General features: G+C 34.5%; 1 protein-coding gene and 1 long non-coding RNA gene across 4 annotated transcripts; both read left to right on the top strand.

Annotated features, from left to right (window-relative positions):
• The first annotated feature begins 562 nt into the window (after positions 1 to 562).
• Positions 563 to 3,974, top strand: LOC7488380 (fructose-bisphosphate aldolase 3, chloroplastic). The gene is made up of 6 exons (XM_002311444.4): positions 563 to 919; positions 1,385 to 1,654; positions 1,776 to 1,885; positions 2,011 to 2,101; positions 2,638 to 2,907; positions 3,350 to 3,974. Exons 1-6 carry the CDS (start codon positions 764 to 766, stop codon positions 3,626 to 3,628), a joined length of 1,176 nt encoding a protein of 391 aa, XP_002311480.1. The 5' UTR covers positions 563 to 763; the 3' UTR covers positions 3,629 to 3,974.
• Positions 3,975 to 5,325: 1,351 nt separating this feature from the next.
• Positions 5,326 to 10,014, top strand: LOC112328397 (uncharacterized). Of its 3 annotated transcripts, XR_008059888.1 has the most exons (3): positions 5,912 to 6,176; positions 6,326 to 8,147; positions 8,747 to 10,014. It is a non-coding gene; the product is annotated as an uncharacterized LOC112328397 (long non-coding RNA). The 3 variants fall into 3 exon arrangements; XR_008059887.1 differs by lacking the exon at positions 5,912 to 6,176 and adding an exon at positions 5,326 to 5,903 and having other exon boundaries at positions 6,326 to 10,014; XR_008059886.1 differs by having other exon boundaries at positions 6,326 to 10,014.
• The last annotated feature ends 11,120 nt before the right edge of the window (positions 10,015 to 21,134 follow it).

Consider the following 21,134-nt stretch of genomic DNA (forward strand, 5'->3'; position numbering starts at 1 on the left):
TTTGGCAACAATCTTCAGGTATTGTTTGCTTTAATTTAAAAGTATGATTGACTAAAATTGCATGTAAGCTTATAAATCAAGATAAAAAAACTTCTATTAATTTAATTAATTTATGATTTTTAAACTTCTCATTACATAAACTATAATTTTGTGTTCTATAAAAACACTTCAACAAAGAGTTACTTGATATTATTTTATCATTTATTTACAATATGATTTGATTACATTAAAGAATTCCTGTTATAAAATATTTTTGAATAAAATTTTAACTAAAAAATAATAAATCTCACTTTTAATTTATTCTTAAATATTCTATTAATCATATTTTTTAAAAAAAAGTTTATAATGTTGGCTGATGATTGTGGTGCGGTGGTTCATTCTCAGGTCATGCTATTTCTCTCTTGCAGCCAAAAAAATAATAATCATCAACATGTTCAATGTGGTACCATGCTGTCCATTTGGAGACACTATTAAGGGCAATCTGGTAAACATCTAACAAAAACAAATCCAGCTAAGCTTTGGGGCTGCTTGGTATCCCCGCATGTTCCGTGTCCAACTCCCTCTCCAAAAGCTCAGTCCGGATCCCCCGAGGTAAAACAAAGCCTCCACTCTCGCACTCGTGTTATAATCCCACCTAACCAAAAACACAGAGAGAGAGAGAGCAAATCGAAAAAACCTTAGCAGACCGCGAAAGCCATTTTTCTCGTAGGCGTCGAAAACCAACCCCCCCCCCCCCCCGATCTAATCATTATTTATCGAAGTGATGGCCTGTGCAAGCTTTGTAAAGCTTAACGCAGCGTCGTCTTCATGGACGGGCCAAAAGTCTTCTTTCGGTAAGCGATCTCCGGGATCCTCAACTCGCCGAGTCTCCTTCTCGATCCGCGCCAGCTCTTACACTGACGAGCTCGTCCAAACTGCTGTTAGTTCTATCTTTATTTTTTCTTTTAAATTTAGATATGTTTTTTACATCGTTGATGCTTGGTCGTATCTGCTGGTTGACAATTCGAATATCTGTTCGAACTTGCCTATAATTAGATTGCTTGGAATATTTCTATTCTTATGTTTATTAAGCTTCGGTTGAATTCAGGCATCGTAAATAATTTTTTTTTGGTCTTGATTGTTGAATTAATTATATTTTTTTAATACATGTTTTGCTTTTTAAAATGTAATTATTTCTATATTTGCATGTATTTGTCAATGATTTTTGTCATTCATTCCTTTCAATATTTTCGGTTCTGTATATTGCTTCAGTATTTCTATTTTTTTTTACTCAGAATGGAAGGAGAAGTAAACCAAAAGGAAAAGAAAGAATTGTGACATCATTTGTTTTATTTACTTAGTTTATTCTGCGAAACTGAATTTGGCTTCTTGCTTGATGGTGTAGAAACTCATTGCATCACCTGGTCGTGGTATCCTTGCCATAGATGAATCAAATGCAACTTGTGGGAAGAGGTTGGCATCTATTGGCTTGGATAACACTGAAACCAACCGACAAGCATACAGACAACTTCTACTGACCACTCCTGGCCTTGGTGAATACATTTCCGGTGCCATTCTCTTCGAGGAGACACTATACCAGTCTACAACTGATGGAAGGAAGTTCGTGGATTGCCTGCGTGATGAGAACATTGTACCTGGCATCAAAGTTGACAAGGTACACGGTCAAAAGAACGTGCAAAATATAAATCATGTATCCGAAGGATTTAATCTTACTTGGTTTTTACTTTTATAATGAGCTTATATGTGTGTGGTTATGCATCTTTTTATTGTTTCAGGGTTTAGTTCCCCTGCCAGGATCAAACAATGAGTCTTGGTGCCAAGGTTTGGATGGATTGGCCTCAAGGTCTGCTGAATATTACAAGCAAGGCGCACGTTTTGCTAAGTGGTAAGTCTGTTATAGTGCTTTCTTACCTTGTTGTGCCTTTGTTTATCCATTTAATTTGTCTACTACGTCAACAGCATTCTATATGCCTCATGTTTTATTGTTGCATGATCACATGGAATATCCAGGAGGACTGTTGTCAGCATTCCATGTGGCCCATCTGCTCTGGCTGTCAAGGAAGCTGCATGGGGACTTGCACGATATGCTGCCATTTCTCAGGTATTCTTTCATTTTCATGGCACATTACTCACTGACATCTCAAAACTGTTTGCAATGTTGTCTTTTTTTCGTTTTTTTATTGTACATATTCTTTTCTTTTGTGGGAGAGGTAGGGGTAGTTTGTGGCTTTGGTGATTAATGCTACTCAGAATTAGTTCCAAGTGATTAGCAATTTGGAATGTTGGTGGGAACTTTACTCAGAAAAATTTGTTGACTTTTCTTTCTACAAGGGCTTGTTTGAGATTGTGGTAACGGTTGTGATTCAAAGTGCTTTTCACTTAGAAATGCATCAAAATAATGTTTTTTCATTTTTTAAAAATCATTTTTTGATATTAGCACATCAAAACGACCTGAAAACATAAAAAAAATAATTTTTAGAAAAAAAAAAAATTTCAAAATTGAAGGGAACACGGTTTGAGTAGGCAATGTCATGTCCTTATCAAGTTAAACTATATCCACTCCTCATTTTAAAACTATATAATTCGAATTTTTGAGGTGCATTGTTATCCTTTGTTGATGATAAATTTTATGTGCAGGATAATGGTCTTGTGCCCATAGTTGAGCCTGAGATTCTGCTTGATGGGGACCATCCAATTGACAGGACCCTTGAAGTTGCTGAGAAGGTCTGGGCAGAAGTCTTTTACTACTTGGCTGAAAACAATGTTGTGTTTGAGGGCATCCTACTTAAGCCTAGCATGGTAACGCCAGGGGCGGAACACAAGGAGAAGGCTTCCCCAGATACCATAGCCAAATATACACTCACAATGCTTAAAAGGAGAGTACCTCCTGCAGTTCCTGGCATAATGGTAAGATTGCTGGAACCCTATTTTCATCAGGAATCTAAAATGATATACGTTATTTCTTGTATACTTAAGTTCCCTCTTCTTACCATGTGAAATTGAATCGTTAAGGTCTTAAGTGCCTAGCATACATCCTATTAGAAGGACCGGGCTTATAAATTGAATGCTGATTGACCCAATCACTATTCACACTTTGGTCTAGAATGTTGCCAAGTGTCCTTTGCAAGAGATTTTAAACTTCTGCTAGTGAAAGGAGATGGATACTGAATTATTGAAAATTGGATCCAATTTATTGGGGTAAACATGTTGGTTTGAGATGGTAAAACTCTAAAAGATAGTAAAGTTCTCTGTGCAATTCTCTGTATACAGTCTATTTGAATCTTTGTTGAGTCATTGACAATGATCTAAGAGTTGTTTGACATGTATGCTGCTTCTGTTTACTTTTCAGTTTTTGTCGGGAGGACAATCTGAAGTGCAAGCAACACTCAATCTCAATGCAATGAACCAAAGCCCCAACCCGTGGCATGTTTCCTTCTCATATGCACGTGCACTGCAGAACACCGTGCTCAAGACATGGCAGGGACGCCCTGAGAACGTGGAAGCTGCTCAGAAATCACTTTTGGTGCGTGCCAAGGCTAACTCGCTGGCCCAGCTTGGTAGATATTCCGCTGAGGGTGAAAGCGAGGAAGCTAAGAAGGGAATGTTCGTAAAGGGCTACACCTACTGAGCAGCATTAACCAAACTAGCTTGTGGGTTCCAATTAGCGTGTAATCTGCGATTTTCATTGTTCCTTTTTGTGTGCTAGCAATGCAAGCTGAGAAATTGCAACATTAGAGGATAAGCTTCTTTGTTTCTTTCTCCTTTGTGGTTAACACACCGTGTGAAAGGAGAACTTCTACAAACTTTGATCAAGGAGGTGGGTTCGGTGAGAGGAAGAATACCCATGGACCCTAGAGACTCTTCTTGTTCGTTTCCATAAATGCAGCCCATCCCGTTTCCTCCCTGGGTGAGTTATCAGTGTGTTTGTATTTCAACGTTAAGAATTAAATGCTACCAATTGCTTTTCTTTCTTATCCTTCTTTTCAAATTAATCAAATAGTCCAGCATTTTTGTTCGCGAATTGGCCCTTGATTTGAATTTATGCTATTTTCAATAATACTAAATATTGGGAAAAAAAACGACAATAAAAAACTTCAATAATGCAATGTACCGTTGTATTACTCAATAAACCACTGTGGAACCAGCTGCGCAGCTGCCTGCGCTGGTGTTGAGATTTGGGCACTTGGGGTGGTACTGTGGGTGGGGTTTCGGGGAGTCAGGGTCAGGGATAAAGACTCAAGGAGACAACTTTTCTCATATCAGGTACTTTGCACAAAATATTGAGTGGATAAAGAGGAAGGTTGCTGGCCCCTTTATTTTCATAGTTCTAAAAAGAAAAACAGCTAACCTTGAACTAGGCTTGTCCCACCTCAAGAAAAACCCGTGGAGAAAATCCAGTTGATCCATTCTGGTTTTGGAACAACCAGCTGGTTTCTTTAACTACTTATGAGGAAAGATGGTTTGTAAACACAATGACTTATTATTTATCAAAAAGCAACTTTGCCGCAGCTGGGGGTTCAAAGTTCAAAGTTCAAACCCCTGCCAGGAAAGTGGCTTCTCATCTCTCATGCAAATAAATAAATAAATAGTATTGGTTTTCCACTTTCTTTTCCCACACTTGCATACAAGTTTCATATAATTGATGTACTTAATGAATTCTGAAGTGGATAATTGATTTACCTTTCTACACTAGAAATGTTATATCAAAATTAGTTTTTGTCAGGTTTTTCTTAAATTGGATGTGATTTGGGATTTCTTTTTGCAGGAAAAAAGAGAGTTACATGTATTTCATCAAATTTATCTCAATTTAATAGCCATCATCACTGATTATTATATATATTCTCCACCTTTTCACAAATAACATCTCCTAAGCTCGAACCTGTGTCAAATATTTGATTCGACCAAAATACCCCTAATATCATATCATATCATATCATATATATATATATATATATATATATATATATATATATTGCTTTTATTTTATAATTTTTAAAGGTAATTGTTATGTTTTATTATGATGATATTCAACTTTACTGACATAAAATCTGTTTCACATAAATACTACCCTTGTTACCATGTTCATGATAAATACAATTTCTAATTTATTCCTAAAAAAATAGGTACACTTTAGTTTTTACTAATAACCTAATTATTTTTATTTTGATGACATTTATGATTTAACTTTCCTAAAGTTAAATATTTTTCACATAAATACTAAACCAACCCAAGGATATTTTTTTAAAAAATTTAACCATGTAAGAAAATTGTATGATATTTTTAAAATTATTAGTTTAGGAGTTCTTATGATAAATATAAATGAGATGTTCAAGTATTAAATATTGAATCAATTTATGAAAAAATTATGAAGACTATTAATTATATAGTTGAATATATACGTGCAAAGCACTTGGGATGAAAACTAGTTTAGAAAAATATTCCTAATAAATATGATGTCCCAGGGATTACACTGGCAGACCCTCGTTAAACCTCTGTTCATGACACCATCACTTTTGATGTCAGAGTTAGTTTTTAAAGATTTCTTTTTGTTTTTCCCCTTAGATAATATTTGGCTTATTTTATTATTGCATTGCTTAGTATCTCAACTTAGATAATTGCAGGTTCATTTTGCATTAAACTGGGTTGTTTATGTGTTTGTCGGTGGAGAGGCTTTGTGTCCATATTGTTAACTAGCGGTCATGGCGTGATAAGTTCTTGAAGGTTTGGATTGCACCTTGTCAAATGTCATGTGGCAGAGAGCTCAACTTGGCATTTTTTTAACAATGTGGTGGACCACAGAGGAATTTTTGAAGTATCTTCCCTGGGGTTGCAAATAAGATTTGGACAATGATATCATTAGTTGCAGACCATATTTGGAGCATCCTTGTGCTTGCATATAGTTTGTAAGTAACCCTGCTATGGGGAAACAATTGTCCCTCAAGCCCTTACTAGTGTGTGTTCATGCAGTCTATTATTAGGTATATAATATCCTAACCCAAAACCACTTCTTACAAGTGGATACTGGTCCAGACGTAAGACATGCTAACTCTCCTCTTCACTGAGGTTGTGAATAAGTCTGGATGATGCAAGGTCTCTATTGCCCAAGTACAAATATATGCAGAGAGTCAGAGTGCTTGCAAAGATTGTCCGAGATTCTAATGTCTATTCATAATTTGGTTAGGCACAATGCATTATTTATTATAATATAACTTAAGATGTTTAGATTTCTTTTTGAGGTCTGAAATTCTGCAATTCTTTGTGGTATGTTTCTGATTTTAAATTCAGAAAATCATTGAAGTGAATGTTGTTTTCTCGTTGCTTTTAGGAATCTCCAGAAGGCAGCAAAATGCTTGAATTTTGAAAGACTCTTTCTGCTTACAAATAGAAGGATGCCATATTGAAAGCCATTTCACAAAATCAGGATGGTAATGCACAGGTCTTTTTTTTTTCGTTATAAGTTGTTTGTTGGCAACTTCACATGGAAATCTGTGGGCATTGATTAAGTTGAATGAAGGCATCTGTCTGTGTTTCTAAGCAATGAATGTATTCAGCATAATGGTTAAGAGCTCACACTTGGTTTATTATATTATTTTGAGTTTCCTTGTCTATAATCCATCTCTCCTAGTAATAAAACTCTTTTGAAGTTCATTGTAACAACTGAAAATGTGAGCTGCCTCGGTTGTGGATAAAATGCAATATTGGTATACAAATATAGGCAGAAACAGCACACCAAAAAGCCTTCAAAAGTGATCATTTGACTTCTAAAACTCCGGGAAAGAGTTTGGCCGCATGTCAAAAAATGAAAGTCTGTTCAAATGGCTTTTAACTTCTCAATTTGTGCATATAAAAAAGGTGCATTGTTTGGTTGAGATGGTGCGGTTTCGGGGTATTTCCATTGTTATTGATCTTATGTAAACCTTTAATTTTTACCATTTCTTTCCCAAAAATATGTCTGAAGCAATGTAGTTATTTCCCAGTCGTTGGCCTACTGGTTACTTGCTTGGGCTAGCCCACTCTATTGGCTAAAGCAGATTAGTTATTCTTTGGGCAACTTCTCGTTTAAGCCTGGGCACTCAATGGTTGAAGATAGTTTATCTAGTAGAAAGAACATGAAACTATAGCCTTTATAGTTAGTTCACGGTTAATAGAAAAAAAAAAGGGCAAAGGAACAAAATAATGGACACTATTCATGTAAGTTGTAATACATAAAAGGAAGAAGCTAGAAAAAGGGATGCTGGACTATCTGCTTAAACATTTACAGTATGTCATATAATTGATCTGAGGGACGGGATGTGACTACTGGATCTTGGTGGGACGGGATGTGACTATTTCTGGATCTTGGAAGAATGCCGTTTTCTTGTTTGTTTGTTTAACTGACATTGCAAAATTGCCTTCAAATTCATGTTTACAAACCATGTTGGTTTTCTTTTATATTTTGTATAATGTAGTGAAGAGGAAGAGCTGGCTGTGTCCAGCCAGGAGAATGTTATCACCTCTATCCTAGATAAATGATGCTTTTGCATAGTAACCAATTGCCAGAAATTCTGAGAACCCCTTTGCAGTCTCTTTGTCTACAAATCAAAAGTCTAAAACCTGGAAGTATCTCTGACTTTCTATCTAGGGCTAGTCGCCAGAGTTATTAGCGGTACCCTTGATTTTATCTCCTTTCTTTTATATTAATGTGACATGCTTGGGCTTCCTTTTATTTTTTTTCCATTGTAGAAATTATTGTGAACTTCACCCTTCACTCAAGCAGATTTCCCATGCCTACTTCTTTTACCTTTTGTTTTCAATTTATGTATCATAGGTTCAAAATGCAATTGAATAGTTAAAAATCATTGGAGCCTTGGATCAGAATGAAAATTTGACTGTTCTAGGTAGATCTAAATTTCTCTATATTTTCTTTATCATTTTTAAGATTTGTGTAACTTATGCTATTGCAAAAAGATTTATTGATGCTAAGATTTAGTTTTATTCAATCTGACTATCTCCTGGCTGGTCGAAATTTGACTATACTTCCACTGGAGCCTAAGCTTGGAAAGATGCTCATTTTAGGTGCTATTTTGAATTGTCTGGATCCAGTACAGACTGTTGTTACAGGCCTTAGTGTTAGAGATCATTTCTTGATGCCATTGGACAAGAAAGATGTAAGTTAGCCTCCAAATCTTATGTTGTTCGATGAAAGTTGTATGCTCTGTGTGCTTTGATTAGGATAAAAGCAATATTTTTTCTCCTGAAGAGTCTTATTTCAAATTTTATGGTTGGGTCCGCTATTGGATTCAATGGGCTGCACATAAATGCATTACACTTTTTTCTTAATAACTCATGAATTGTGATTGAGCGCACATCTTTTTCTCTCAAGTTGTTTTTGTCAAGATTGCACTTAGGCTCAGGTACTACCAAATGGCATGCAAGTGGTTGTCACCATATATAGTGAAGTGGGAAACAACTGACACTGCTAAAATTGGAGTAACTAAACATCTGCTCAGCTTCTGTCCTGACATAGATTTAGCATAGCAGTGACTGGCACGGTAGCAGTTGGATTGCCGCCACTACTAATACTGGCTGGCAACCGTGCATCTTTGATGCTTTGGTTGCCTGAAGATATCTGAAAACTCTCTGGAGCGTGTGACTGCAGCATAGTGATACTGAAGTCAGATGTGCTGCTGATTATTTTTGCTCTTTATTCTTACAATTGGACATCATTTAATGTCTGTTTTGTGCTATGCAAATTATGTTGCTGAAGAAGAGTGCAGAAAAAGACGCAGCAGTGGCTGATGGGTGGGACCCAGACAAGCCAAGAATACCAATCACATGTCAATGTTGCTGAAGAAGAGCAGAAAGGATCATCACTAGAAAGCATTGTGAAGCTGCCTATAGACTGCTTTTTTGGAGAGCCACTAGCTGAATTGTTGGTGCCTAGCAATTCTGGAACACAAGGAAATGTAGTCTTCTTGTTATGTAGGTCCAGCTACCTTTCTCCCTTCTTAAAGATGAAAAGGATGGTCGAACAACAATGTCACTTTAATAAACCTAATCTTATCTTATTAAAGGGTTATGGCCATTAGCTGTTGGACAGATTCTTCAGTCCACCACAGGAGCTGCATGCTAACGGTGATAACTTGTGGGTGATTTGGAATATGAAAGAACCTGCATTTAGACATGGAGTTGAGCTGAATAGTTAACATTGAGAGGACTGGTATGGATTTCTCTACTCTATCCAGTTTATGCTTTTGCTGTTGGAGCTGCATGATTGATGGCGACTGAAAGCGTGATCTGAGACTGAATACTGTTGAGCGGTCTCACTACATCAATGAAACTACACACCGACCTTAGATAGGAGTCAGAGCCAACCCCTATTTCGAGTCCATTATTCATTTTGATTGATTTGTGTATAGTTAGATGAAAAAAAAAATTAGGATGTCCGGAACATCTTGGGGGTTGTGTATACGAATGGGTCCATTTTTTATACATGGTACTAAGCAACTTTCCTTGTTATGAAAGGATCCAGTGTCCACAGACCTGTTATTCTGCATACATCATATCGTTCGTTTGCATGTCTGTTGTCTTTAAGTTGAAAGCGGAAGGATCCGAGTTTGTACTACAGATTTGGCTTGTGTTGATAGGAATGAAGCCACCTTGTGGGGTCCTTAAAACCTCCCCACCTTTACTCAAATTCTGCGCAATCGAGGAGATTTTAGGTCGTGGTTGCTTGATCAATGCTTTGTGCTCGGTTCATTTAGGTAGATTGGATTTCTATTTGGAAAGGGTGGCTGTAGTGAAGTTCTTCCAGTCTCGGTGCTCAATTGTACACGGAGAACCGAGTAAGGGGGGGACTTGACTGTCATTATAAATGCTTTTGATGGCCATTTGACTTGACAACAGGGGATTTGAGTCTTGAGATGACGATTGGTTACACAGCTGTAATTAGATGTTTTGAGTTTCGATTTGAATGTCATTGACTTCTTTGTCACCAGTCATCTTAATTTGATCGTTAATGGGTGACCACTACAATATCGAAGGCCTCCTGTCTGGATTTTATAACGACAAGAAGGTACTGATAAGGGAATCTAAAAAAGAGATTAAGACTAATACACCGTCTATTATTTTCTTTACATGTCGCAGACGTGCCATGCTTTTGTGGAACTGAGACCAGTAACGGACTGAGCTTGATCCAAGTCTCATTCTAACTGATCAAAACATGACTGCCTCGGTGCCTAAGCTTCCAAGTGAAGCCAGCACAAACTGTTGTTAGGGAGGTCCTGTACTGGGGTCTGGCTTGCATGTCCGTGACTATAATAAAAATATCCTCCACACACACACACACAGCCCACGGCATCTGTTGCATTTGCATGTGATATTGGAGATGAGCTGTTTACTGGGGACTCTTTGAGACCATCGACAGATCTGTTGATTCATATAAAAACTGTATTCTTTTCCACGGGCATCACTAGAGATAAAATTAACTTTCCCAAATCTAAGCAAAAAAAACATAAAATAAAAAAGGAATCGTTCTTGACTTTTTTCTAAAAGATAAAGGAAAATAAAAAATAAAACTGAAGCTCATCATCAACCGATTTTCTCCACCACTTGTCATGGGATCGATCTCTTGAATTGTATTATAAAATTACATGACCGTCCTCGAAGGGCGACATTGATTTTGCTGTCGGTACAGGCCAAGGTTGATTAGGTAAAATAATTTTGAAAAGAGTGGAATCTGAGTCTGACAGCAAGACTACGAGACAGGTTGGGCGAGGTTTGCTCTTGATGTCAAGATGCTTTTCTCATAAGAAAAATTATTTTTTTCTATAACTTATTAAATTAAATTTTGTTGGGCATTACAGGGGGATGAAACTGGAAGTCAGAAAGTGGAAGCAAAGAAGTGTTATTGTCTGGAATCGCATCATCCTCATATATTGTACTTTGTTACTACAACTTATGAGGTATTGGTAGGTTAGTGCCCCAATTGACCCGATTGAATGTGACCCTAACCATGTGATGAAGCATCCTCGTCGTTACGCTGTAACGTTGCCGGGGTGTCGGGCCATTCGAAAATTGACAAAAGTTAAATGCCCGGAGGAACTGATATCAGTGTTAGGGGTCCCGTGATGTTTTGTTCCATGTCTTAAATTGTGTGGATCGTTTTCAATGGTTGCAAGAATGAGGAGCTCCTTGGGCCTCATTTTGCTAGTTTGAAATCACAATCACAATCCCATGGCATTTTAATAGGCCGAGAAAGAGTTGGGATCATGCATGTTTCTTCGAAACTTTTAACATACGGGGCAGGGCAAGTGGGAAGTTTGCTGGTAGATGAAAATATCGATGGTGATAGTATGGCCTCGTCTGTCCTCGGAAGGATGTGACGTTCTAGTTCTGGTTCCACATTGTTTAGCCCAGCTTTGCCAGGGGTGAAGAACTCTTTTCCTGTTTGTTTTGCTTTTCTGCGTAGGCGTAGTTTTTGGTGTAATATCAGCATTCTCTCTCTTTTTGCGAGGTTCTTTTAAAAAAATTATTGATGACTTACAGCCACTTTTTAAAAGATATATACACACACACCATACGAAATTTATGATTTTCTTTTTACAGAAATACGTGATGTTCTAATGAATCTAAATTTCAATTCAACTAGCACTAATTCATCAGCACCTCTATAAATGTTATAAGCAAATAATCATAAGATATTATCCTAAATTCCTAATGATCAGTGTGATGTTTTTATTTGGATTAAAAGACGTTAACAAGTAAATTATTTACATGAGTCCTTCGATCCCTCATACCCAATTTTGTGCCTTTTTTTTTGTAGCCTCAGACACGACCTGAAAGCTATCCTAGCTTGATCTCTACACACACCGGTCTAGAGCTAGCATGGATTTTGTCTCGGCTTCACCCTCGGAGCTTCGAACCCAATCTTGACCATCTTGGAATCGATCTCGGCTCCATTTAACCCCAGGTGGTCTGGTTTTGGTCTTGGCTCTACCTCCGGGTGCCTTGCATTCGGTTGGAATCCAACCTTAAAAGTCTCAGAATCAATAATCATATTACCTTGATATAACTCCTAAATCACATGTTAATAGTGTAAAAAGTCAGTTTTGAATATCATTTTTTTTTATTGAAAAAAAAACAAAAAAAAAAACAAAAAGCGATACCAAAACATTATTGCTGTACATTATCTGGGTTCTTTTAATATATTTTTGTTAACTAGCATCAAATGAAGATCAAATTAAACATTTAAACTAGGTGGTGCATGAGAAGTAAATGTTGAACTTAATAAAAGAACATTTTTATTTTATTGAAAAAAAAAGAAAGAGAGAGCCTTTAGAAGATAATGAGAGTTATTATTGTTTCTAAAATGTGACGTTATTAGATAGGTTACTGCAATTAATTCACTCAATTTTTGTAATTAGCATAATGGACTTAATTAGGGCTTTGTAATTAGATAACTTACTTTAGCATAACTTAATTCATCTCGTTTTTTAGCATAACTTAATTTCACCTCAGATCATGGCCATAATTAATGCTTAGTAGTTTATTAATTAAACTAGTTACACAACACATTTATGAGTTTTGGATGAAGATTAGACAAACCTACTCACACATGGGCTACTGTAGCTCTGTCAGTATTTGTAACTTACGATCTAACTTTCGAGACAAAAGAACATAGAAGAAAATGCAAAGAAGCTTTGCCGCGCCTAAGAAGGTTTCATGTAGAGGGTCATGGAAATAATAAAAATAATAATAAAAAAAAAACAAGAAGTAGAAGAAGAAGAATTGAAGAAGGTTCATGGGTGTAGGGGAACTCACATGTTAGGGACGCCACAAATCCACGGGAGCAGTCATGTGCTCTTGCATGGGTCGGAGGAACCTCCTTTTTATCCCATGTTGTCCTAGAGAGTTTCAAGAAGAATACGTTTCTTTTTCATTCATTAAGAAAATAAAGGAAGAACTAGTTTAATGGAAATGGCTCCTCGAGCAACCGGCTCTCCATATGCGATGCCGTAAAGTATTTCTTACAGTTAATTATAACTTACTGTCCTTGGTAAAAAAATAATCAATCAATCAATCAATCAATCAAAGAAGCTTTCTGTCAATCACAGACATCTCGTCCTTTAAACCTAAAATATATTCACGATTTACACAATCTCTTTAAAAATAAATAACATTATTCAGGTAAAATGGCTAGATTATAAAACGTGGCACGTTGTCTTGTAGTCTTCAATTAGATTTTAACGGTCTAAATTCCTGAAGTTACGCTCCAGGTTTTTTTATATCCTCAAGTAAACATTGATGCTTAAGTTAAAGTACTTCATTAAAATAAAATCAACCAATTACTTTACCAACCTGAATAATCAGGGATGCACGTAGGTTTAGTTTCAAACGTCTAATTCTTAAACTTTTTATTTTTATTAATTTAATTCAAGTATAATTGATATTTTTTCAACTTATTTATTATAAACTAGACCCGAGAAAAGATCAAGTGCCTGTTTAGCTTAGTGCAAGACCATGAACAAGACTCAAGCTCCCCGGATCTATTCCGTGGGTGAACCAAGGGCTACCGCACCACCACCAACTAGGTGGATTTTCTCTTCCTGGACTTGCTATATCTCTCACCGTGACATTCAAACCCTCTGAAAATGTATCAGGTCTAGTCGTCTAGGTATAGAATCAACAGCTAAAAGCTCCAGAATGGCAGAATTATAATTGCTGTGTAGGGTTAGATGGGAATTTATTGATATAGGTTTCTGATGCCTGATAACATGACCAGCCTTGCCAGGCTTTGGAAACGCATTTCCCTATCGAACAAGATTCTCAATTCCCGATATATGGTTCCTGTTTCTGGAAAGAAAAACATGATGGAAAAATATTCCTATCATGTCAAATCCAAAGCATTGAACTTATCATGCATCTTACAAGGCGAGAGTTGGCAGCACAATCATGTATGATCTCTAGCTGTTAAAATTTCGTTTTCATGGGCAGACGTGTGGTAAATACTGCGAAATCAGCAGACGAGTCCTGGTGAGTTTTTCGATGGAGAGGGAAAAAAAAGAGAGGATTATGTACAAGGAACCTTACCTAAGTGGAGGCACGTACCAAAATTGACCTGCGGTGGAGCCCCTTTCTATAATTACAGGTCAGTTTTTGATGCACAACAACTCAAGATTTCATTCTCACAGCTGGATTATTCTACCAACAATATGCCTTCTCTTTCTTCCTTCTCCTACTTTTTTCCCCCCCAATAAGTATTATCATATATTTTCAGGGCCGGAAGCCCCACATAAAAACACCGGACAGAGCTGCACACGGGTACTGTTCTCCTGGGAAGGGAGAGGGAGGGAGAGGACTTAATACAGGAATACGTGTGGGAGCAATAATACAGTCTTAATTGGTGACACTAATTGTGGATGAGACTCTTGTGTTGACCAATTTTGTCTGTATGCGTGTGTCTTTTGTTTGGCATCTCTCTCGTGAGTCTTGTTGTCTCTACCAATTGGAGCGGCAGTACTTTGATGCCTCCATGCCCCCCTGTCTTCAAGGATTAATTTTTTTACCTTTTATTTTATTTAAAGTTCGATAGAAGTTTTTATAAAAAATTATTAGTTTCTTGGATTGTGTTAAGTCAATATAGGAGATGTGTTTTTGAAATTATTTAAACAAAGAATTTAATATTGGTTGGTGTGTAAATTGATCTAAATATACTTATTATTATTAAATAAAAATAATTAATTTAATGTCTTCGTTTTAAAATAGATACTACTGGTTCGCTAAAGAGTTAGTAAAAATACTTGATGGAGTAGGATAAGTTAATTAAGGGATTGTTAAGTATTATTTATGGCTTTCATTTTTCTTTTTTTTAGTTTTTTTTTCACATAGAAAAAATCTGTCTGTTTCGAATTATTTTTTTTAAAAAAAAAAACAATCTTTTTATAGCAATTTCTGAAAACTACTTTGTTGGGATTTGAGAAATTTTGCCAATTAAATTCTATTTTTGTGAAACAAAAATAAAAGGAAACAAGTGTTAAGTTTTTTTCTAAAAACAAAAACAAAGACAATAATACCGAACAACTCCTGAATTAAAATGTTTTGTTCATTGTTTATTTATTTTTTATTAACAAAGCGAACTCCGGACTTGTTTTTAATACAGGAAGACACGATAGAGCTATTGAACTTAGAAATAGTTCTATTATTGATGTTTTTAACACAGGACTTGAAAGTGTCATTTTAAAGGTTTTTTTTTTTAAATAATAAAAACACACGCGAAATTATATTATCTTATCATTCTTTGGAATAAAAAGAAAAATGGTTCCCCGGTATAAATCTATTATTCTCTCCTGTCCCAAACAAACCCTTCTGAGATGTCCCTTTTTTTCATTTCGTACAGGCAGGTCCGAGGGCAGGCTCAGCAGTAAGAGTAGAACAGCATTTTGACCTTACTGGTACATGTTCCTATTAATGGCACCTAAACCATTAATGAGACCCTACCACTTTCTCTTAACTTTCCCCATCCTAAATTCTTGACTAAAGAGTTCATCATAGATTTTTTCTTTCTTGCTTTTGGACACAGTGCACTCTCTTTTTTTTTACAGAGACAATGTTGTGTGTTATGCAATTGTTAAAGATTTATCGTGTGACTCTGAAAGACGGGTTTGATGGTATAAAAAAGTTTGTTTACTTTCTACTTTTTACTTTTTTAAGATTCAAATCTCAAAATCGATATTTGTAAAAAAAAAATAATAATAATTAAACGTATCGGGGATGTTGTGTTTTGAGATTTATTAAAAAAAATCTTAATTGATATTCAAATTGAATCAAGAATATAATTCGCTGTAAGAAAAAAATCATTGGTTATAAAAAAAAATATTATGATCTTTTTTGGATTGCGGTTCAGCCTGTTTTTTATTAAAATTTAATTTTTTTTCTTTAAATTAATTTTTTAGTGTTTTTAAATTGTTTTAATGTGCTAACATCAAAAATAAAATTTTTAAAAAATAAAAAAAATATTATTTTAATATATTTTCAAACAAAAAACACTTTAAAAAATAATTTTCATCGCACTTCCAAATATATGTGTAAAAAATAGGCTGATAAGGTATTCTGATTGTTGTAACGAGAGATTCTAAACACTGCATACTAGGAAAAAAGTAAATTAATAATGAAAAGACTGTTTTTTAGATTTTGCTTAGGTTAAAATTAGTACATCGATTAAGACATGTTTTTCTATTATGTCTTGTGTCATTGCATATGTCATACCTGTACTATGCTTGATCTAATCATGATTTAACATTGTCAATTAGAACATGTTTTTCTTCAATTCCTAAAATTTAACGTTAAAGCAAACTTAACCAAAAATTAAATACAATTCATTATACATTATCAATTGATATTTCCATGCTCTATTGCATTAAATCAAATGCAAATTAATATAATTTAAAGAAAACACTAAATTCATCAACTTATCAACAATTCAATGAAAATATAATTTGTCGTCATTCAGCTGCATCTATGCTCTATTGCATGAACATGTGTGCGTATTTAACTATATTATTAGCCGATTCCAATAATATATACAAAATTCTTAATTTAGCAACTTAACATAAATTAAACGAAACACATAATTAATTGAAATAATTAGTTCAACTTATTTTCATGTTCAACTATATCAAGTAGACTCTAATTGATTGTATTCTTAACTAATTTATCATTGATTCAACAAACCTGAAATTCACCATAAGCCTTAAATTCAACAGAAACAATTATTTGATCTTAACCAAACCAAATACAAATTAATAGCAATGTAGCATGTTTACCTTGCTTATAGGACAACAAGAAGGGTTGGGGCGGGGGCAACAAAGGGAACAATGGATTTTCAACATAAAAACATCAAAGAATGCTTAGAGATTAGGATGGGTTCAATTTTGATTGTTTTAAGGAAAAAATCTAAGTGATTGACAAGTTTTTTAAGAGATAAATGAGGGCGTCGGTGGTTTTATTCCATGAGAGAGAGAGAGAGAGAGACAATGTCTATGTATTTTGCTAGTGTTCGATCTGTTTAAATTTTAATTGATGTCATGCTTGTGAAGAGCGACATCTTAAGTTGTCACGCTTCAGAAGTGCGACATATAGTTCTTTGTGTAGTTCGATTCATCTTGTCAATATATTTTTTATGGTGTTGGTGGTGTCATAATCGGAGTTTCGGTGTGCATCCAAAATCTCTTCATTTCTCTTTTCCTCTTTTTATCCTCTCTTCTCATTGTAAGTGCTCATTTACTTTTGAATGAAGAGTGTGACTCACTCTTATCATCATTAGCAATTTTCTTTGATCTTGTTAGATTCATTTCGTCGATATCTTTTCAATGGTATTGACGGTGTCATAATCCAAACTTCAGTATGCCTCGGGAGTCTCTTTCTTTTCTCTTCTCATTATAATATGTGTCAACCCATTCAACAATTTTTTTTAATTACTATATTTTTCATTAGCGATGTTTTAAAACATTATGTTTCATTATGTTTCTCAATCATGACATATACCAAACTATATTGTTATATATATATATATATATATATATATATATATATATAAAATTACTCATGTTATTTGGCCAGTACTTTTCTACATGATGTTGGTAAACTAAAATACCTTCCTTTTCTTCATATTCAAATACAACGGTAACTCCATCAAATGAAAGACCACTCTACTTGCACCTACGACGACTGTTTTTTACCTAAAGAAAATGCACATGACTTTTTTTGTGTTTTACCAAAAAAGGCTTCATGAACTTTTTGTTTTTTTAGTTTAACGTGGGTGTTTGGGCCAGGTTGTGTGTATTTTTATTAATCCCCCGGGTCCTAAAATTAATGACCATGTAAGCCTCCAGTGACCTTCATGAATTTTCTTTAGACTAAAAGATGACAGAGTAGCTCGTTTTTTCGTTCAAATTCCCTGCTGCCTCTTTCACAATTTGAATCTGAAATATTCTCAAGAAAATATTATTGTCGTCATTCGTCCCAAACTAAATCGTCGAGTTCGATATAGTTCGTCAAGGAATTCATTGTATTTGAAAAGATGCATGGGTCTCCATATATATCTACATTAAACCTGTGTGCGTAATGGTTTTTATATAATGATATTGAACGTTATCTTTAATGTAAAAAACTTGTTCTAATAGGTTATGAGAACTTAGTTTAATAGATCACGTACGGACTCATTATATATATAAATATATATTTTTTCATTTATTTTCAATACAAGAGATTTAATTACAAATTATATGTACACAGAACAAAAAATCCATTATTTTTCTTTCAATTATATGAGCCAATTTAGTGATTTTGACATTCAACAAACTAGGTTCATGTCTGGCAATACGTTCGAACAGAGTTCGAACTGCTCATTGTCGGGGTTCCCCCCCCCCCCCGAAGATGCGTAGAGGATTTGAATATTTTCATGATAAACATCATAGTTAATTGCATTGATTTTCCGACGTCAACACCCATGATTGACTTCTATATTAATACTAATCATTTCGTAGTGTTTTTTAAAGGAGAAGTCAAGAGGACAATAACACTTCGTTAGCCCATCTCTTTTATGCGGCCAAGAGCCTAGGAATTAGGATGATGACCTTGTCTGGATCACGCTTGTTTTGAACAGAACATGCCCTTTCAAATGGACGGCGGAGGAGGCAAAGACTATAGTAAGAACAAATCAGTGGTCAAACGGAATCCGATCCCATCATCAATGCGATTTTGGATATCATTTAAATCATAAGTTAGTACCACTGCTGCTTTTTATTTTATTTTATTTTATTTTATTTAGATTTGGATTGTGAACTTAATTTCTTCCCAGCACAGTGCGTTATACTTCTCCCCTTGAAAAGCCTAGTTGTTTTCGGCGGTAGGTTTTCCAGCAGCGGATATCACCTATATACAACATAATACCACTACACTGACTAGTTACAGCTATTGATAATGGTATTATACATATTTTTCTTCCCTGAAAACATCAACTTATGGGGGGAAAAAGTACAATTTCCTCTAACGTTAGTAGATTTTTTTTTTAAAAACAAACCCGGGCTTTTCATGAAGTCCTTGATTGTTTTTTAATTTTTTTTAAAGAATATAAATAAATATATTTAGTTATGATATTTTTTTAACATGAATTAAAAATATATAATATTACGTGAAAACTTTTCTCTGCTAAGAAATTAATTTTAACTTTTACTTATTATTAGTTCTAATTATATTACCTTATTTATTCAATAAAGTCGCTTTAAATATCTTTTTTAGCAAAACATGCTTTTATTTGACTCAGTTTTCATAAAATATATTGAAAAATATTTTTTTCACTATTTAAGGTGAAAATCTGCTTCTCTCATAAGTCATGCTAAATGAATTCTTGCTCACCTCATGCATGTGTGTTCAAGAATAAAATATTGCACACTTGGATCATGGTCTAGCGGTCATGACAGAGACTGCATTTAGGTTCGATTTTTTTGTGCATGCTTGTTATTTCCGCGGTGTTTTATTTATCTACTGGGCTTGTAGGGTATTCAGTGAATCCGAAGATTAGTTGTGATGCGCGTAAGCTGATCTGAACACTCCGGGTTATAAAAAAAAAAAAAGAATAAAATATTACTAACTACCTAAGTGACCTCATGTGTCTAGATGAAATTCTTACTCAATAATATATAGAATATATATAGATCGATACATTTATCTTTCTCTAATTGAAAAAAAAATCTTAGCCATCTGCATTTTTTCCTTTTAATTATAGAGTTAAGTTCTTGTGATTTTTGTTTAAGTTTATGCAAAATTGCAAATAGTATAACATATGAAATGTCAGATTTCTAGGAGATGTAGTTTTCATAAAAATCACAGTAGATATTTTAGCCACAGTAAATTTCTTTCCCGAGTCGTATAAATTATAATGTTGAGTGGACTCACGATAATAACTTAAAAATGGTTATAATGTCTGGCAAATTGTGTACCAAGTGCACGGAATATTATGTGAAATTTAACTATTACGATTATGCAGACTTCCAAAACATTGCAAGGAGCTGTCCAACAATAACAGGCAACCTCCACGTCTTCTAAGCCCATGTCATGTCCCCTTTTCACAGCCATCATGTACCATGTATCCTTTGAATTCAATTTAAGATTTTTTTAATGAGATTCTATGTTTTAAATTATTTTAATTAATCAATAATTAAATTCTAAAAATAAATAAGAAGTCAACCTACCACACCAACGAGAAGAGATTAATGTTAAAACTTAGTTCCAAACTAGTCATCCACCGGTCTTTTTTCTTAATTATTACTCTCTTCTTAGTAATAAAATGAACAAGATTAATTGAATTCAATTATATAATATTTATTTTCGCAAAACAATTCAGTAGGAAAACAAGAGCTCGAGGGAGGGAATTGGTTTGTATTTGTAGCTGGCGAAGTTATGATTGGAACCAATGACGGTCCAAAATACCCCCTTTCCGAAGGCAGCTTCAAAAGTAGCCATACCAACATCATCACGAAATTAATAAAGAGGGGGAGAAGGCATCTAAACAAGGATTATGCCTTGGGCAAGTATAGAATATCCTAGAAGTTGCTCGACGAGAACAGCGAGTTGTAATTTATTTAAAAATATTAATTTTTTATATTTTATATTTTATATTTTAATTTTTTTATATTTTTAGATTGTTTTTATGGGTTGATATTATAAATAAATTTTAAAAAATAAAAAAATATATTATTTTAAAACATTATAAATAAAAAGCAAACAAATAAGAACAAGTCACCAATTTTTTTGAGATCTAACTTTATAAAAAAAATATTAAAAAAAAACCAAGACCAATAGTCCAAATACAAAAGAAAAAAAATAGAAATAAAAACGTTAAAAATTAAAAAAAAAACCTCGTTAATGAGTGAGTAGCATCTGCCATTCTCTCAAAGAGTCTCTGAGTTCGAACCTCTATTTTAGAAAGAAGGGCATTGAGAATAAAAAAAAATATTAAATTGAATGATGGCTCAGTGCTCCACGAAACCCACATAATTATTAACATAATTAAATCACAAAGGGAGTGGGCATTTAGTTTTCAAAGGTAGAGGTTTTGATATACTGCTTTATAAGAGTGCTAGGGATTAAAAGTT

This window comes from Populus trichocarpa, chromosome 8 (genome assembly GCF_000002775.5).
Source record: "Populus trichocarpa isolate Nisqually-1 chromosome 8, P.trichocarpa_v4.1, whole genome shotgun sequence".
Classification (NCBI taxonomy): domain Eukaryota; kingdom Viridiplantae; phylum Streptophyta; class Magnoliopsida; order Malpighiales; family Salicaceae; genus Populus; species Populus trichocarpa.